The 18,457-nt window shown below is 34.5% G+C and overlaps 1 protein-coding gene across 1 annotated transcript in view; it reads left to right on the top strand.

The window, feature by feature from the left end:
* The window catches only part of ZCCHC7 (zinc finger CCHC-type containing 7), a 139,657-nt gene that overhangs the window by 9,726 nt on the left and 111,474 nt on the right, over positions 1–18,457 (top strand). The window contains exon 2 of the mRNA XM_060763746.2: positions 3,995–4,691. Within this exon, the coding sequence (XP_060619729.2) occupies positions 4,022–4,691 (670 nt within the window). The 5' untranslated portion in view covers positions 3,995–4,021. The remainder of the gene's footprint in view (positions 1–3,994; positions 4,692–18,457) is intronic.

The following is an 18,457-nucleotide window of genomic DNA, read 5'->3' as shown; positions in this document are numbered from 1 at the left end:
TGTGCTTTGCACACACTGTTTTTCATTGTTAAAAAAGAACACTCTTAGGGACCTTCCACACAGCCATATTTCCTAGAATATCAAGGCAGAAAATCCCGCAATATCTGCTTTGAACTGGGTTATCTGAGTCCACACTGCCATATATTCCAGTTCAAAGCAGATAATGTGGGATTTTATTCAGCTGTGTAGAAGGGGCCCTAGAGAATTCTCTTAGCCCCCCCCCCCCCCCCAATCACTGATAAACAAGTTGATAAAGCCATTGTTTTTCTTAGCTTTATTATCTCTGCTGCCTAGAGATACTCTGGCTCTATAGGTTTGATTTTTGTGAAATTATAATGCTAAAAAAATTAGAATCTTTAGAAATCCAACAAAATTAAGTGGGTGTTATCTGGCAGTATTTATGGATGAGAGCCCAACCTGTTTTCCAGATCTTAAGGAAGTTACTGCTTTCTTCTCTGTTTTGAATTGCTCACATTCTCATCCTTCTTTGTCTTCTTCAGCTAGGATTGGTAGTGTGAATGATTTTCAGATGTTAGCTTGTGAGCTAGAAATGTTGTGTAGCTTTCTCTCACCTGTTTCTTACCTTTGTCTCTTTTCCATTTGAAGCCAGTCTGTATTGATGGGATAAGCATATAACACAGACTCTCCTCTTATTTAGCTCTCCAAATTAAAATGCATGCATTTTTAGACTTGCATATTTGTGTTTGAGTGCCATATATTTGCAGTGAAAATGGTAATGATTAATGGTGCTTAACCGTATTCTCTATTGTATGAACTTTCGGGTTTTATGACAGGATGGAATTATGAGGCCCATCATCTCTGATCAGACTACTGGCTAAGCTACCTACAGCTTGTTGGAGTTGCAATTCTACAGCATTTGGGAGCCACGTGTTTTCTATTTTATGAATATTATTTTGTGCACCTGCAGGCCCCTGGGTTAGTGGCCTGCATCATTGCATAATTATTCAGAAAAAAATTAGTTGATAAGTAAAAATAACAAGATGGAAAACAGTTCACACATATATCTCCTACTCATCCCTCCCTCCTAGCCTTCAGAAGAAAGATAAAAACTTGGCTGTGGGATCAGAGAATAGTGCAGTTAACAGATTTGGAATTTATGGAATGATTATGGAACGGCTTGGACTAAGTCTATGGATGGCGTGATTTTAATATGGAATGTAATATTTTAAAATATTCAATATATTTTAATTTAAATCTAATTTAATTTTAATTTTTTGGAATTGTATGTGTTTTAAGGCATTGAATAATTACATCTATATAAGCTGCCTTGAGTCCCCTTTGGGGTAGAGTAAGGTGAGGTATAAATAAATAAAATAAGATGTTTAGATTTCCTTAGTTCTGTGTTGAGATGATTCATAGTAGTCATGTCTAAGTAGTTTGGCTGATGCCATTGATAGGTGCACATTAGAGGTGTGCAATTTGGCCAAAAGGCATGCCGTTTTGGGGTCCATTGTAAGCTGACCCCTCCTGTTTACTGGGAAGTTACTCGAATTGGGAGGAGTGTTGCCGTTTACATTTGACAAAGATTTGGCCCTTAGCTACAGTGGGAAATTTAAAAAGCCCAATTCCTCTGTCATTTTAAGGCCTATCTGCATGAATACTACTTAAGTTTTAGACCCCATTTACAACTGCAGGCCTGCCAAGTTTCAGAACAATTTGCCAATCTACTGATTTTTTAGAATTATTTTAAGTTATAACCATAACATTTTTTAAAATAAAATAAGACAAACTGCAAGAGAGGGTTCTGGGAATTGTAGTGGCCGGATGTGTCCATTCTCAGCCACTTAGAGCATGGACAAAACCAGGCCTTTTCAGTATAGGCTGAGAAACGGTGAGAGAGAAAAAAACTTCAACTCCCATCATGCTCTGAGAGGATCTCAGAGACCTTTCAATGCCCACCCTATGCAAGTGCTGCTGGGAAAGTGAGGAGAGAGCCTAGGAAAATGGAGGGAGAAAAGACGTGGCAGATCCCTGTCTCAGGTGTATTACAGACTTAACTCCTCCTTCTCCAGGAACTGATAAAATCTGGCTCCCTTAATCTGTTTTGCCGGGCTTTGCAGCTCTCCCCTCCTCGTTCTGTTTTCAGATATTATGATTTAGGTCCAAACATAGTGCACATCACTACTATAGTTTTCTGTTTTAATCAGGATTTATGGTTGAAATATATGAAGATTAGTCCACTGCCACTAGTGGACAGCTCACAGTGACTGGCCTTTCAATAGGCCCAACTGGATTTCCTTTTAACTCTGGAGCATATACTGCCAAGCAGGAAATCTGTCACTATCTGGTTTCCTAAGGGATACTTTTAGTTGGTAATAATTACTGCATGACATGTTAATTATACCTGTGATCCTGTGTTCTAAGAGAGAATCACTCTAAAATTTAGCATAAGGGTTTTTTGGTGAACTGAAAGAGGAGAAAATAATATATTTTTATATCTTAACAAAAAGGCCGGTTTATTATTGCCTGCTTATTTTTACCACCATAAATTAAAAGTGCTCAAAGTAGAAATTGTTGAAACTTTTACACTGTTTATTTGATGTTTAGACTGCTTTCCTACATGCCCAGAAATGTGCCCTGAATTAAATTGGGATTAATTCTAAATTGAAATTAATTCTATAACTAGATTCTGCCTGGTTTTATTTACCTTTTAACAATAAAGGCAGGTATTATATGTAAATAGATGAGTTAGGATATCTGGAATAATTTTTTAAAAAATGAGCTGCAGATTTTCATGAAAAAATGTTGTGGCTAGGGAAACTTTATGAGGGCGAACAAACAAACAAAACCCCCACACTAAAAACAAATACTTCTATGTAAGGAAAAAGGGTTTACGTGTACTTAAGCTATCATTTGTAGTGGTCACTTAGTCTTTTGTGGCGGATTGCGTGGGTCTTTTGGAGTGACATTCTATGATATATGGAGATGGCATCCTGTTTGTATGTGTTCAAAAGCACTTTCTATGTAGGTATTGAGAGGAAGTAATCTTTAGCTGCATATGATTGAAAACGCTTCGGTGATACGGTTGTCTTGATGGTTCTCTAAAAGCTTCAAAATACTGTGTTAGTATGAAATTAAAATATTACCTATTTTCTTTAGGAATATTGGATGTGATGGCATAATTCTTCACAACTTTCTAGTCTTGGCTACAGAATAATGAGGGGGCTGTAGGAAATTTCATTTGAATCTTTTATTTTGAACCTGGTTATAGATGTCAGGTATGTGTATGTGAATTTTTCTTTTAATAAATGCAAACAATCATACAGGGAATCCTTTTGTAAGTCTTCAGGTTAGATACAGGTCCTGAAATATTCATGTGAGGAGACTACAGGTGTCAGCTGAATATTTTTTGAGCATTATTCCTATGTAATCAAGACTGTTAGCCCTGAGCAAAGGCTTATAGTACAATCTTTGCTCGGTAAGTAGCCAAGAGCTGACTGAGTTAACATTAGACCAGTTGAATCTGTGCAATATTCAAACCTCAATCCTGTCAGAATAACTTTGGTTCTGGTTGACAGGTTGGGACTGAGGAATTTTATTTCAAGGAGCTTCCATTGGTTTCTATTTGTCGGAAGTTACTTAGTTCAACCCTAACTTTGACCTAATTTTGTGCTGGCACAAGGGCGGTGGCTCTGAGTTGAATCAGATTTAGATGTGACATAACTCTGCTCCTGCCCTTCTTTTCCCTCTTTTGGCTTTTTACTGGCCAATCTCAGCTCTTGCGCCAGTGGATCTCTCAGCTGGCTGATCTCTGAAATCCATCAGCATCAGTTTAGTTCAGATAGCTTAGGGCCTGTTCAGCTGGCTTCAAGCCGTGCTCCTCATCCGAAACCACTCCTTCCACTTTGCGTTTGAGTTAGGATTAAAGTTAGGCTGTAGGCCATTTTGACTTAAAAATTGTTAAAATAGATGGATCTGTACATTTTAAGGGTTGTTTTTATGAATGTTAATGACACTTTCATTATTGTTTTAGGTTTGTAGAAGCAAAATATTTTCCATTATGTTTGGAGAATATGATGATATAGAAGCGATTGAAGATGATCTCTACTGTGAAGATTCTTCTAGTGAAGGAAGTATTGATAGTGAAGTGGAATTTCATCTTTACAGTCAAGTCCATTATGCACAAGCCCTTGAGGATGTCAATGGGCAAGAAGAAACTAACAAAACCAGACCTGTTACAAAGCAGAACTCAGTACATAAACATGATCAGAAAAGCAACTTTATTGTTATTTCAGATAGTGAAATTCATACTTCAGATAGCCCAGATGTCATCATCTTGTCGGATACCCCTGATGAAGACAGCATTTACAAAAGCAAACTCCAGAACCCAACAACATCAGCAGAATCATCTAATTTTTCTGAGCCCATCTCATCAAAACCAACTACAGACCACCTACATGACACCCAGAATTCAAAGAAACAAGTTACTCCAAGAAGGAAAAACAAGTCTAATCAAAAGGCCATCTCTGTTCACCGTGATGGTATCCATATGATTCATAAGATCTTAGTAATAGAAGACAGCTCTAATGATGAGGATGCAGATGATGTGACAAGTATCCCTTCTGAAAGTGATAATTTGGAGAGGTGGATGCTGCTGGGAGGAGAGAAAGATGATGGTGATGATGACATTCTTTTAAATCTCGAGGGCTGTGGAACTTCATCTGCTGAAGGTTAGTATATTTTTGTGGAGAATGACTTGAAATAGCACTATCAGGAAGAAGCTAAAACTAGTTATCACTTCTAGCTATGTATCTGCCACTCCCTTGTTCTAGGGATGCTAAAACCTGTCTAGACTTCTAGTTTCTCTTTCCCACCAACATTTTCACTAAATTATGTTTCTGTGCAATGAAGCACATGATTTTATATACATTTAAAAAAATGTGCACATACCTATTGCTACATACTTTTATAGCAAGTAATGTATGTTATCTTGATTAAAGATATAGCCATTTTGTAAGGTATGTGCATTTTCTTTCTCAAAAGTGTCACAGATTTCTGAGACAAAATTTGTGCCATTTCTTGGTAGTCAGCAAATATAAAAAAGGAATTCCTTTCCAGAAATGCAAATTCAGAAGAATTGTATTCTTGTTTCTTTACTGATTGCTTGAAATAGGCCTCACTGGATTAATTACAAGATTCATGAATAGAGGCTTCTTCTGCCTGATTTTATGGGTCCGATCTCTGTCCCCAATTCAACTAAGCCCCCAGGTCAATTGCTTGTCTCAAATCTAGATCAAATTCAACCTGCCTTCTGACTGAAGTTAAATCAGGCCACAGTTCAAAGATTCACTGAATATAATGGATGTGTATGTTCTGGGGGACCCGAAAGTGTCTTAAAGACAGTATACTTGCTCCAGTCTGTTAGTTCAGAAAACTTTTAGTTTGGACAGCTAAAATGGGCAGTTCTGTGCCTGTATTCAAATGACCTATTCTGTCAGTTATCCAGGCAAATGCCTTACTTAATGAAAATGTTTTAAAACCTCCTACACATTTTGTTTTTCTGTTTATTACTGCATTTTATTTATTACTGTGCTTAAAATGCTGATGTGTTTAAAATGAAATAGGTCATAATGCATATTAAAATAGATGTATGATGTAAACTTGATATATGAAAAATATCTAAATCCATTTGGGTTGTGGGCAAATCCATGTTTTCACCAAGATTGGTAGTAAAACTCACAATTTCAACTGTATCTAGAATGCTTTTAATAACCATGATCAACAAAGATCTAATGAACATAAGGGGCATCTGCTTCCAAGCACTTCATCCTTATCCCCTAGTTGAGGAAGCTGAAAAAGTGTCCATCAAATTTGATGGGATTTATCTTAGAGTGACTTTTAAATGAACATTTTCTAAAAATACATGAGTGGATCTTTTGAGTGGCTGCTCTGAGGTTGCTTATTTGTTTGTTTTGCAGTTTTTTGGTGGTTGAGCAAGTGACTTTTAACAGTTGCCGTGCATTTTATTGCTATGTTTCTAATTACTTTCAATCCATTTGAATAATATAATTTGTATATTAATATTATACGTTTTATGTGTACTTTTAAAAATAATTTTGTTGTGAACTGTCTTCAGTTTTAGGGAAAAGACAGGGTATAAATACATTCAAATAAGATAATGCAGTGTATGCATTCATGCTCTTGTTCAAACCATTACATCCAGTTCAGTACACTTGGAAAATTTCTCCAACAAAAAGGTTTTGAATCCTTTACAGTGAACCATTCTTCGGCATCCAGTGTTTTGGATTTGGTTGGGACTCATTGTTCACCATTTGAAACATTGATGAGGCTTTGGAGCAATTTTGTTTAAGGCCTGACACTGTGGAGACTCTGCAGTTTAAAGTAAAATTGCACACCTTTTTAAAAAAGTCAAAACACTGCCAGAATTTGGAAGTACAGTGATGACATGAAGGTATGGCCCTGGGAGGTTCAGAACAACCATAGACCTCCAGCAATTGCCCACTCCTGTTATTGAACAAAACTGCCTGTCTTCTTAGCTACAAGCCAAGGTTTTTCCTGTACATTTTAGTCTTATGGGCATATTGGAGAGGGATCAACATCTCCTCCTTTGACTTGGTCTTGGTCACATGAACCGAGTTGGTATTTTCTTCCAGGATAAAACGGATGATTGCAAATAAGTCCCTGTTAATTGACCTAATATAAGTAAGAACACACATTGTTCTATGATCAAGACAAGCTAAAATGGAAGTCTGTACACATATCTTTAACATGGCTTTCCTTGAATCAAAGATTTTACTTCCTTTCTTTCATTGCTTTTTTGGCTTCTATCCCTTTAATGGTGTCCCTCTCCCTTTCATCTGAAATTTATTTTTTCCCTTCATTGCACCAAAACAGTTGTTAGCATGTCCAGCCCTATATTCTATCTGATGAATCCTTGGTTGTTTCTGCCCCCCCCCCCCCAAGAAATGCAGACTTTCATTTTAACAATAATTAGTAATAAGGTACTAGTAAAAAATTAAAAGTCACCCAAAGTAACAAATAAAACGCACATCATTTTCACTGTCAATGGGAACAACAGATTTTCTCTTTTTCTTGTTGTATGTTAATTGCCAATTTTGCAGTCACAGTGTGGCCAGAACATAACTCCCCATTTACGTTTCCCAATACCTCATGTTGTTCCTACCTTTATTCATTTAGATGCAGGTGGCTGGTGATGGTTTCTCCTTTGTCTCTTACTAAGGTAGTGATAGCAAGTGCAGGGGGAGTAAGGGATGACAAAACAATTTCCCTTGGCTTCCAACTGATCCAGGTATTACACTGATTCCCACTTTTGGTAATACTGATTCCCAGTTGCTTCTTCTGAAGGATAGGAAATCCTCTCCAGTCTCTTATACACCTAAAGACAAATGGACCAGTCTACTTTGAGTCAGTTTTTGGTGGCAACAAGTTGCCAGTAGCAAGCCTCTAAGAGAAATCCTTATCCATGCTCTTGAGTTTGAGTCATATTGTGGAGAGAGAAAAATGATATATAAACATCATCATCATCAACAACAACAACAACAATATATTTAACCATTAGAAAACAAAGCTGTCACTATGTCAGGCACCCATGTGGACAGTTTTATATTTTGGAGCATTTCGAATTTAGAAAATCCCAATAAAGAATGCTCAGCCCATTGTTTTCCTGGTCTTAATGTGGTGCTGTTACTGTTGCTTGTCTCATTATTTGACCCAATAGTTCTGACTTCCTGGTAATTTGGGGGGAAATCATCTCCAGTATTAAATTTGTCCCAGAAGTGATATGCAACTAAACCTACAAACCAAAATATTTGCAGAATAGTGTTTTGCTCTATTGGAACAATTTGTTTGGGATTTTTTTTCAGCTGCCCATAAAATATTCTTTGTTTGAATGAGAAAAAAAACTGTTATAATTTGTGAGATGAGGGTTTTTGTTTTATTTTGAAGAATATGTAAAATAATGTGTACAAGGTGATTTTCTGTCCATAGCTTTTCCAATGTTAAATGGGGCTTTTTTGCAATAAGAAACCAAAAATAATAAATTTGAAGAGCAGATTGTGCACGTAATTACTGATTATGTAAGCAGTTGTGCTTTAAGAGCTTTTCATGCTGGTTATTAGTTTAGAAAATTGAGAAGGAACCTTTTCATGGGCTTGTACTATAAACAAATATATGCAGTGTTTTGGATCAGTTTGCATTTTATGTAATGGCAGTGACTTCTACTCATATTTTAATAATAAATTAAGGATAGAAATGCAGTGTTCTAAAAGGGAAACAGATTTTTAAAGACAGATGCCCATTTTAATAAACTCTAGCAGAATTTAACAGACCTTGGTATGTATATGGTATTTATTCAAGTTATTACTGACATTCAATGCTATGGAGATCAAATGTGCATTCTATTAGAATTCATCTAATATTAACACGAAACTTCAAATGTCCATGAAACAAAACCTTATTCCCAAGGAAAAGAAGAGTAGAAACCTGAATTTTAACATGCTTGGAAAATAGTTTTTCTCTTGAAAATCATCTGCTTTCCTTGTTTTTGTTTTCCCTGTAAGAGTTTGAATTTGACCTCTTTGAAATACAGATATGTTTAATATAGAGCTATTTTTCAAGGATTGCGTGTTTGTGTTATATAGGAGGTTATTCATATTATTGATCCTGTAGGATAAACATTTATAAATGCTCTAAATATTATTTCTTGAGTTTTCATAAAAATAATATCTTCTCTAATTGGAAAAGCAGCTTTAAATATTTTTCTTTGAAGAAATGGAGAACAATTATTTGTTAGAATAGAAATCATTCTACTTTTTTATATGCTGCTTACATATAGAAATTTCTGCTCAAATTTATCCCTCTGGAAATTCTAACTCATTCAGAAGATAAAATAGCAGTTGGCTAATGCATAATTCCTAAAATACAATTTGGTGTGGAATACAAAATACATTTATTATTATGTTGATTTAGGAAAGAATTATAGCCCTAGAAATAGTTATTTTACTAGATGTTTTGACTGTACTGTTGTAAATTTACACATTTTCAAATTATTAATTCTTAAATTAATGTTCACAAAGTAAGAAAGTTAATCTTTATCTCAAGCATTTTTATTTTATGTAGATTTTTTATGTTGTAGGATAAAGATTCTTTAACTTAAATTCTGTCAAAAATAATAACAATAATAATGATAAAAATTATACTACTGATACTACTAAATTATAGTAGGCCCAATTGTGACTAGGATTTGTAGGATCACATACTAATTGCTGCTTCTGAAAGAAATTTATAGTTGTTTAATATTCATACTTCGGATATTGCAGTGCCATAGTACTTACATAATGAAGCTTCAGGTAAACTGCCTGTTCTTTAGATTTTCCCCTTTGTTTCTGTCAAATTTCTAATGATAATCATTCCTGTTATATGTCTCATGATATACAGTATGCTAAATATACACTTTTATAGAAAGAGAAAGTGGAGTATAAAGAAACAGTACTAATATTATTATTACATTTATATTTGTTGTCTTTTATTTTAGAATTTGATGAGCCTTTAAAATAAATGGAATTTTCTTAATTTAAAACCCATTTACTTCAAAATAAAATCTGTATTTTGACATTTTAAGATACTCCTTTATATATAGGCAAATTAATTTAGAATTTCCAGAGGGATAAATTAAGTTAGTCGATCTGTATTAAATTAAATTCATAATTAGGTTTATTGTTGTGAAAGTGTGATTTTTGACAATTCAGTGCTGTGCCACTAAACTGGTGAATAATATCAAAACCATGTAGTATTCTTTGCTGTTCCTAGAGTTATATGAATCTGGCTTAAATCGGGTGTTTTATTTTTAACCTTCCTAATTTGGTCTTCTGTTTATGGGGATATTAACAGTATTTAAAAGCTTTTTTGTGCATTAATTATTATAGCACACTATGCACCCTGCAGCTATAATAAGCAATGGGAATCCAGCTATCCTTGCAAGGAACAGCACATGCATATGGATATTTGATTAAAGTAAAAAAAGTTAATCTTCTTTACAGTGCAATGTGGCTACACTTGAATCTCTTGATTATTTAGAAAAAATAATAAAACTAATAAAGATCATTTCCAAAACTCTGGTGATCTATACAAAGTATACTCCAACCCTTTGCAGTTCCTTTTATCTTTGTAGATTCTCTGTCTATTGTAGACTTTTGCTTTAACTAATTTAAATTTTCCATTACTTCAATTTGTGGGTTAGGTTTTCTGCAAGAGTGCCCATGCTTACATGGTCATATATTCTGGGTGACTTTTTCCCTTTCCCCTCTTTCTTTATTGGTAATTTTCTTTTTTAAAAAAGAGAGGAATCTTTCCACTTCTCTCATCAGTTTGATCATTCTTCCTTAACCCTATCTATTTATGTTCCTTATAAGCTGGGAAGAAGTTTTTCATTGTCATTTGAGATTTGAAGTCTGGGTGGAAAAACGACTCTCCTCTGTTTTACATGAAATTTTAGAAAACTAGAAGGAGTAAGAATGCTTCCAGCTGCCCTTTTGGAATTGTGGTATCAACAGTCAGATTTATTTACAAAATAACTCTTGTTCATCGTGACTCTGCAGCATACATAATACAGAAAGAGAGATGTATTCCAGCATAGATGACCCTCAGTATATCAGATCCTGTTTTGTATGTGCATTTATGTATTATCCTTTAACATGCTAGGCATAGCAACTTTGAAGCAGACCTGCTTTAGCAGTTGAGAAAAGTCATCATGAAAAAATACAACTCTATAACTTGTTGGAAGTTTGGTAGTTTGTTAGGTAGCATTCCAGGTGGCAAAAGGAAAGTGATGAATCTGATTCTATGAAAAGTATACACATTATTCAAATAATCCAAAATATACTCTTACAAATAACACAAATATATTAAAAGACCCTAGAATAAAATTACGTATTTTAGGACAGGAAAGAAAAAAAATTAAACACATGGACTACTGATACCTGATTAGATTTATAATGTTAAGAAGTCCTGATTCATCCTGACCCACTGTGCTGTGCCCGCCCTGCCATTATAAATTTGTGACAGTATTCAGTGATGGGGCATTAAACATCTGAGTTTTTATATGTAGCATAGTGTTTATCCTTCTCCATATTAGGAATTTCTGGTGGATAATAGCCATTGCAAACGTTTAAGAAAAAGTGACAAGTAATCTCTTCTTGCTTGGCCCTAATCATCATATTTCACTCTTTTAAAAAAGTGTGTGTGTGTGTGTGTGTGTGTTTGTGTGTGTAGGGGTATCTTAACAGTATGCACAATATGATATGATTTTCCTGTCTGATAATATTAATTTCTTTTGTTTCATGTTTGACAAAGGTAACAAAAGAGGAAGGTATCTATCATGGAAACCTGTTTGTAGAAGAAGCATTGGACACAAATTCTATCTTAATAAATTTGACAATTTCAAATACGTTAACTTCTGGTCAAGAGTGGTGAAACTAGGATTTATTTCTTACACTGAAATCTTATAACAAAAGTGGTAATACAGTCTTAGATCTTTACAAATATATCATGTAAATGCAGAAATCAGCACTGAAGGTCTGCTCACCTTAGTTACTTGTCTAGCGTAAGTAACCAATTCTTCATGTCTCCAATTCTCTGCTGACAATGTCTCTTATCCCTCGCATTTCATATACAAAAGTATTCAAGTAAAAGAAGATTACCTGACAATTTTACTCTTATGATCACATGGCTGTTAATTACAAGCCTTAACTTGCCAAAGAAAATTTAGTAAATGAAATTGTTAAAAATCGTTAAGGTCATAGAACCTAAGCATTGTTGTTATTCTCGTAGCAGAATAAGAATGGTATTGGAAATTTCAATTCACTGTTTGTGGGACTGTTCCAGAGTTTTTATTTATTCTGTGAAAAATTAGCCAGTTCTGTACTTTTAAGAATTGGTTTTGTTTTATTGCTGAATATTAGCCTTAAAATGTACATAGTATCATTACATCGTTGAAAATGAGACAGATGAGATGAACTTCTCATGTCAAGAAAAGCTAACGTTAAGGTAATTTGGTAAGGAAAATTATATTTAAAAAATGATCATTGTGGCTCATAATTGTGGCTCCCAACATAATTTGAAATTAAGTAAATGCTAGAAAAAATATGCATGGCAATATTTACCACAGTTCTTATAAATATTAGCTGTATTTTGCTCCCCACAACTATATATGGTCGTGCTAGTGTAAAGTTATGACAGCACAGTGCCTTTCATTGTGAAACTCAGTTACCTTAATTAATGGTTGGAAGAAGGTTTCTCTGCATGAAGTGTTCTGCTTTCTCTCACATGTGAAAAAACCCTGTAGCAATCACTACCTGCCCTACATTTAACACTAGAGCATACACGCATAGTACTTCTGGACTAATTTGTCCTTTTGAACACACATCTGGTGACTGTTGTGGTCGTTGTTGTGCGGGTAGAATTCACTGCAAGCCCCCCCCCCCTCCTTCTAGTCATCCTTGCACACCTCAGTGGGCACAACCCACCAAACTGGCTGTTTTTCCTCAGTAGAAAAATGCTATTCACTAACCAACAAGTCTTGTGCTATAAATGTATGCTCTCTATTATACAAAAGTAGAACTTCACCACATTTCAACTCCAAAGTACGTAGAATGACTTTTGAATGTATTTTCCTGGCCGTACCCTGGCCCTTTGAGTTTCTGAAGCAAAATAAGTATCTTGACAAATAAATTATGCTTCTACATAGTATGCACAATAACAATAATGAAGGGGCAAAACCTTCCTGTGTAACATAGTCATGGTGGTCATCATTTTATTTATCCAATGTCCAGTGTTAGTCTGACATGTATGTATAATTCTGTTTTAACAGAAGAAAAAAGTTAAAAGGATTAGATAGGGTTTGCACACTGTTCAAGGAGACAATGATAGGATATGAGTAACAACATTCAGGGCAGTTCACTGAAGCAGAGAGAAAAATCAGTTTACATTTGTAGTATGTGACTTCTTAAAATATTCTTATGTAAAGAGGATTGCTGCCAATTTGTATAACGTTATGAGTTAAATTCTTTATGATGCTGAGCTCTCAGACACATCTCTTTCACGCATTGGGACTGACAGAAGTTGGGAGGTGGGGAGGATGAGGAACACTAACTTGCTATCCAATATAGTATTCAAGAACAGCTCTTTTCTCATAATTTGGTTCTACACTGAATTTATTTTCAAACATATTCTCAATCTGTTTAAGTAGATGTAGATGTACCCTTGTACCTTATTCTACATGATCTAGTGCTCAGATGGGATTTTGACGCAAAAAGTGTTTTAAAGCATCCTATAGTCTTTGAAGATCCCCTTCCTTTCTTAATAAAAGTAAATTTCCTGTTACTAACAAAGCCTCTTACAGGATTTTGCATATGTGGCTCTGTTGCACTTTTTAAAAGATGACTGACTTTGTGATGTAATATAAAACAATCTGTAACTTTAATCTTGAGAATATTTTGAAATGATATCAGCATATTTGAAAATGACTTTTTAATGCTAACCAACACATACAATATGAACTGATATTGGCCCTTTATAATATGTCATATTATAGATTCTTTGTTTGGTTTATATCTTAAGAGCAACTGCTTGTGCCCTTCAGTCCCGCCCCCCCCCCCCCCATTGTGGAAGTGACTTGCTCTCTCAGTTCTTTTAAGGAAAATTGTTATATTCAATATTTGACGGTACTGTTGCCAACAGTACTTGCACGTGTTTTAAATCTAGCATTAGATCACTACAACAACTGGAACAAAGTTTCTGGGTAGCCATTCTTTATTCCACCTGTCTGCAAAAGGACTGTCAGATGTATGGGGCTAGCCCACTCTTTTGGAATCGTTGAGCAGGGGGTGGCAGTGGGAGGAAATGATCTCAGAAGACTCAAAGGAATTCTTTAAACTTCTAGCAGGGCCAAGGGGTCAATGTCAGATTTAGTCATGCTGTTATTTTAGCCCAGTCGTCCAGAGAGATGGCTGAAAAGTGAGTCTTTTATTTCCTTTTTGTGTGATTATTAACAGGATTAAATGTAAGCCATTGTGTACTTAGTACCAATTAGTTTCTCATCTGAGAGGTTCATTATGATTTTTTTTTCCGGTATTCATCTTGTAATATTTTTTTCAGCATCTGAGTTTGTTTAAGAGTGAAAGGAAACAATTTCCAAACTGTGTTCTTGTGACAGTGTTGATTCTCCTTTTCTTTCTAAGTTACCAATACTTTTCCATGTACAGAGTTTTGCAATAACTTTTCTTTTCTTTGCCCCATTTGAAGAAATACTTTTAATGAGAAGAATACCTATGTTTCTCTCTCTCACACAAAGTGGAAATAGAAAAGACTTTCCTTCATTTTTGTATATGATTTGTATACTTAAAAAATACCCGTAGATTTATTTGCTCATTTTTGTTGTCTCATGTCCAACACTTTATGTACTAATATATCAGAATGTGCTAATTTCTGCCATTTAAAATAGCTTGATTTTATAGGCCCCACAATTGAAACATTTATTTAAAACTTTAAAAGGAAATGAATTGAATATAAGGGTCAACTATTTTAGTATGCTCCTGGTATTTTATTTTTCTAAATGTATAATATTTGTTCCATGTGTATAAACAGATTTTAGTGATTTTCTGTGGTTTAGCCTACTCTCCAGGTATTCAGAATTCATGTTTTGAAGCCATATTTTTAGTTTTCTAGTGGAAATGTGTACTGTAATAAATGGGACAATGCTGCACCAGCTATTTCTATAGCATAAGCATAGTATGAACATTTTAAAAAAGCATAGTCCTTTCTGTCGAATAGCCTCTGCCTCATGGGAACTATTAGGTTTACTAAATTAAACTGCTGCTTTATGTTTTATGAGACATGAAAGATCACTATAATTTTTCTTGTGTACTGATTTAGGCCTATCTTATAACTTAGCAGGTTTAAATGTGTCTTTGACTGAGATTATTTATGAACTATGTAATTTATAAACTTTTTGGTTCTTTTATTTCATATTATATTTGTATTTGTTACTTACAACTGAGAGGTTAAACTTGTTGTAAAAGTGATTAAGTACGCAGTTTTAAGCCACTTGTTTCCACTTAAATAAAGATTGTTTACCTCCATGAAAATAATGATTTTACTATTTTCAGAATGAATAGTAAATGAATTATGGATGTTGCTTTAAAAAGTGCCTCTGTGTCTACAATGGGGACAGAGGGTGTTTTTAAAACACTGTCCCTAACAGTAAAATTATCTAAGTTTTTAACCAGATTTTAAATTATCAGTAGTGGAATGCAAACTTCTGTAGAGTCACTTCAGCCTGTTCCATTTCCTACAGCCAAAAGATGCATTTTAACCAGGCAATTAGAATTATAACAAAAATTCTGTACATTCCTTTTTTAAGAAAATGTTTTTCATAGACTGTAGCATATGTAACAGCCTTTTTTTTTCATCTGTCAGATTGAAGAGGGGAAGAAATATGTTGTATACCTCAAATATAGCAGTTTTAAAAAATTTCTGTGGTCTTGCTATTATGAATTTAATACCTCTTCCAAGCAGTGTTCCATAAACTCTTAGTGTGGTTGGTTTCTACATAATTCCATTCGTAAAATTATTCCGAATGTTGTATGTTCATAATCCAAATTTCAAATTATTTTATAAAATATTTTTATGGTAGCTTTCTTTCACATTTGCAATTGTAGAGAAATGGATATACAGAATGAATCTTGAAGTAGTTCAGTCGGCATCAGAAATGAATCAATATTTATCTCCCAGTCCTAACTATTTGAATGGGTGTATTTGTCTGCCAGTGCTTGCATAAAGACATAGCCTATGACATGGTATTGGCTTGGCACAGCAGTTCTTGTACCCCAATCAAAGCAGTTATCTATTAGTTTAGCAAGCTTTGGTATAGTACCATATGCTAACCATAATATGCATCACTTGAAAATAGTTGCAACATTTTTGAAGATATTTTTACACCAGAGAATTTTTGAGAGACCAATTCTAGCTTTTAGATCACTTTTAGGAATACAGTAGAAAGGTAGACTTTTTAAAGACAACAAGTGAATAGTAATTAATTCAAGAAAAATTATGACACACACACATGTCAGAAAATTTGATGACACAACGGGTTGCTTGCTTACATGATCCATTATGTCATCATTTGAAGTTCAGAAAGAAAACTCCTTTAAAAAGCTGGAACCATTAATCTTTCCAATGGGCAGTATATTACTCTAATTGCAGAGGCTGTATTCTCATTCTAACTGTATATATTATGTAAACAATAAATGATTTTTATTGATCAGCCAATTGGCCTTATCAAAACAGACAATATAAACACAACCTACAGTATACATCTAGTCTGAGTAAAAATATAAATATGCAAATACAGATATAAAAATGGAGATGGTCAACTTGTAACCCAATGTACTTTAATTTTAGGTATATACATCAGATGTGTATATATAATGTAACTGAAAAAGTGTATGAAAAAATATATTTGTAGGAAAATTAATGAGGAAAACAATATTAGTAACTTAGTTGTTATCTACAGCTAAGATACCAAGCATGTAAAGGAAGGAACACAGTGATTTTGGTCAAGAAGAAGAAATAAAGTTCTTGAAATCCTTGAATTATTTGAAGCTTTCAGTGAGATAGGATATGGTAAAAGAACACCCCATAGATGATAGTGTTACTTTAGTGGTTATTTGTGTAGCAGTTTGGTTTTAAGACAAAAAGAGATGGGACTTTGTCATTCTGGACTGCCATTTTCTGTATTTAGATATGTTCTTGCATGTACTTCCTGAGTCTTAGGACTAAAACAGAGAGATGATCATAAGCTGATTCAGTCGCATTTGTATATATGTTCAGTAACAGAGTCAAGGGATTTCTTATGTTAGCATTGTGCATGACCATTTAATATACCAAATTTGAGTTTTGGTGTAATAGAATATAGACATTCTTAAAATAGTTCAGTGGAGATCAGCTCAAGGCAATATAACTTAATATTGTCAAATATGATATTTGGAGTGATCTGTATTGGTATGAATGACACATCACATTAAATATCCATTATCATAGTTTCTTTGAGTTGATTCGAATGCATAAGTTTTTGGGTAAAATGTTTATTTATTGTATTGGCTTCATTTATATTTCTTTCCATGAGCTAATGTTGGGATGAAAACCTGCCTCCCCACCCCAACTTTATACTTACAACTTATACTTAGCTTGAGTCAGTATCACCTAGTGAGGTTTATGCGACAATGGGAAATTAGAATTCACATCTCCCAAGTGCAAGAACAGCATTCTTACAACTGTAATCCATGTGCTAAGTCAAGTCAAATTTTATTAGCATACAGCCAGTGGCCATTGCAGTTCTAACAGGTATGATAAGGAGTAACATGGACTTACTTTTTATATACAAAGATATGATTTTTCTGTATCAGATTGGGATTTTTTTCACGAAAAGAGGTAAATTACTGCAAAGGCACCAGATCCTATCTGATCTTGGAAGCTGAGTAGGATTAGCCATGATTAGTACTTAGATAGGAGACAGAGGATGGAACTGGCAAAACCACCTCTGAGTATTTCTATCTTTAACAAATACTATAAAATTCATGGAATCACCATAAACTGACATGACACGAAGGTGCATGCACATGAACAAACACACACACCAGTCTTTTTATGTACACAGTGTATATATATTATAGAGAGAGAGAGAGAGATTGCTGCAACATTTCAGAAAGAAGCTTCTTGTTTTTGATTGAAAGTTTTAGAGCTATAAAATTTAATTCATGTTCATGCTGGTGTATTTGAATTTTACCTTGTTTTATTTATATAGCACAATCACTGTACATGGTGTTTTTACAAGAAAAGAAGAAAAAAGCAGTTTCCAAACTAACTACACACAAGAAAAACGGATGACTGTGGTAGAGAAGATTAAGTCCCATCCATATTGCCTCTTTTTCACTCTCTGAAGCTAGGGCAGTGGCAATTGAGATGGAAGACCTTTGTGATGGAAGACCTTTCATCTGCCTCTGGGTCTAGACATGGTTGAACTGTGCTTGCCTTGTCTTCTCTCTCTCCAAGGCCAGGGCAGTGGCACTTGGGATACAGAGAGGGCCTTTTAAATCAAACTTGTTTCTTTAACAATGTATTCCTATGTGTATTTACCTATAAGTAAGTATCATTGAGTTCAGTGGGACTTACTGTCAGATAAAACTACATAGCTTTCTTCTTTATTCTCTCAAAGCAGAATAACCATGTATAGAGTTTGTAAGACAATATGCTTGTTTAACCTATGCTTGGAAACAAGGAGCTGTTGTGATAACAACTAATTTGTAGTTGGCCCCCTCTACATATGTGTAAGGAAGCTGTGGGCTGAACTGAGCATACTACTGTTGTTGGTTTCTCAACTTTCATCCATAAAATGCAAAGC

Source organism: Anolis sagrei, chromosome 2, assembly GCF_037176765.1.
Source record: "Anolis sagrei isolate rAnoSag1 chromosome 2, rAnoSag1.mat, whole genome shotgun sequence".
In the NCBI taxonomy this organism is placed as follows: domain Eukaryota; kingdom Metazoa; phylum Chordata; class Lepidosauria; order Squamata; family Dactyloidae; genus Anolis; species Anolis sagrei.
The sequence above is the reverse complement of the archived record's forward strand: the minus strand, read 5'-3'. Positions and strand labels throughout refer to the sequence as shown.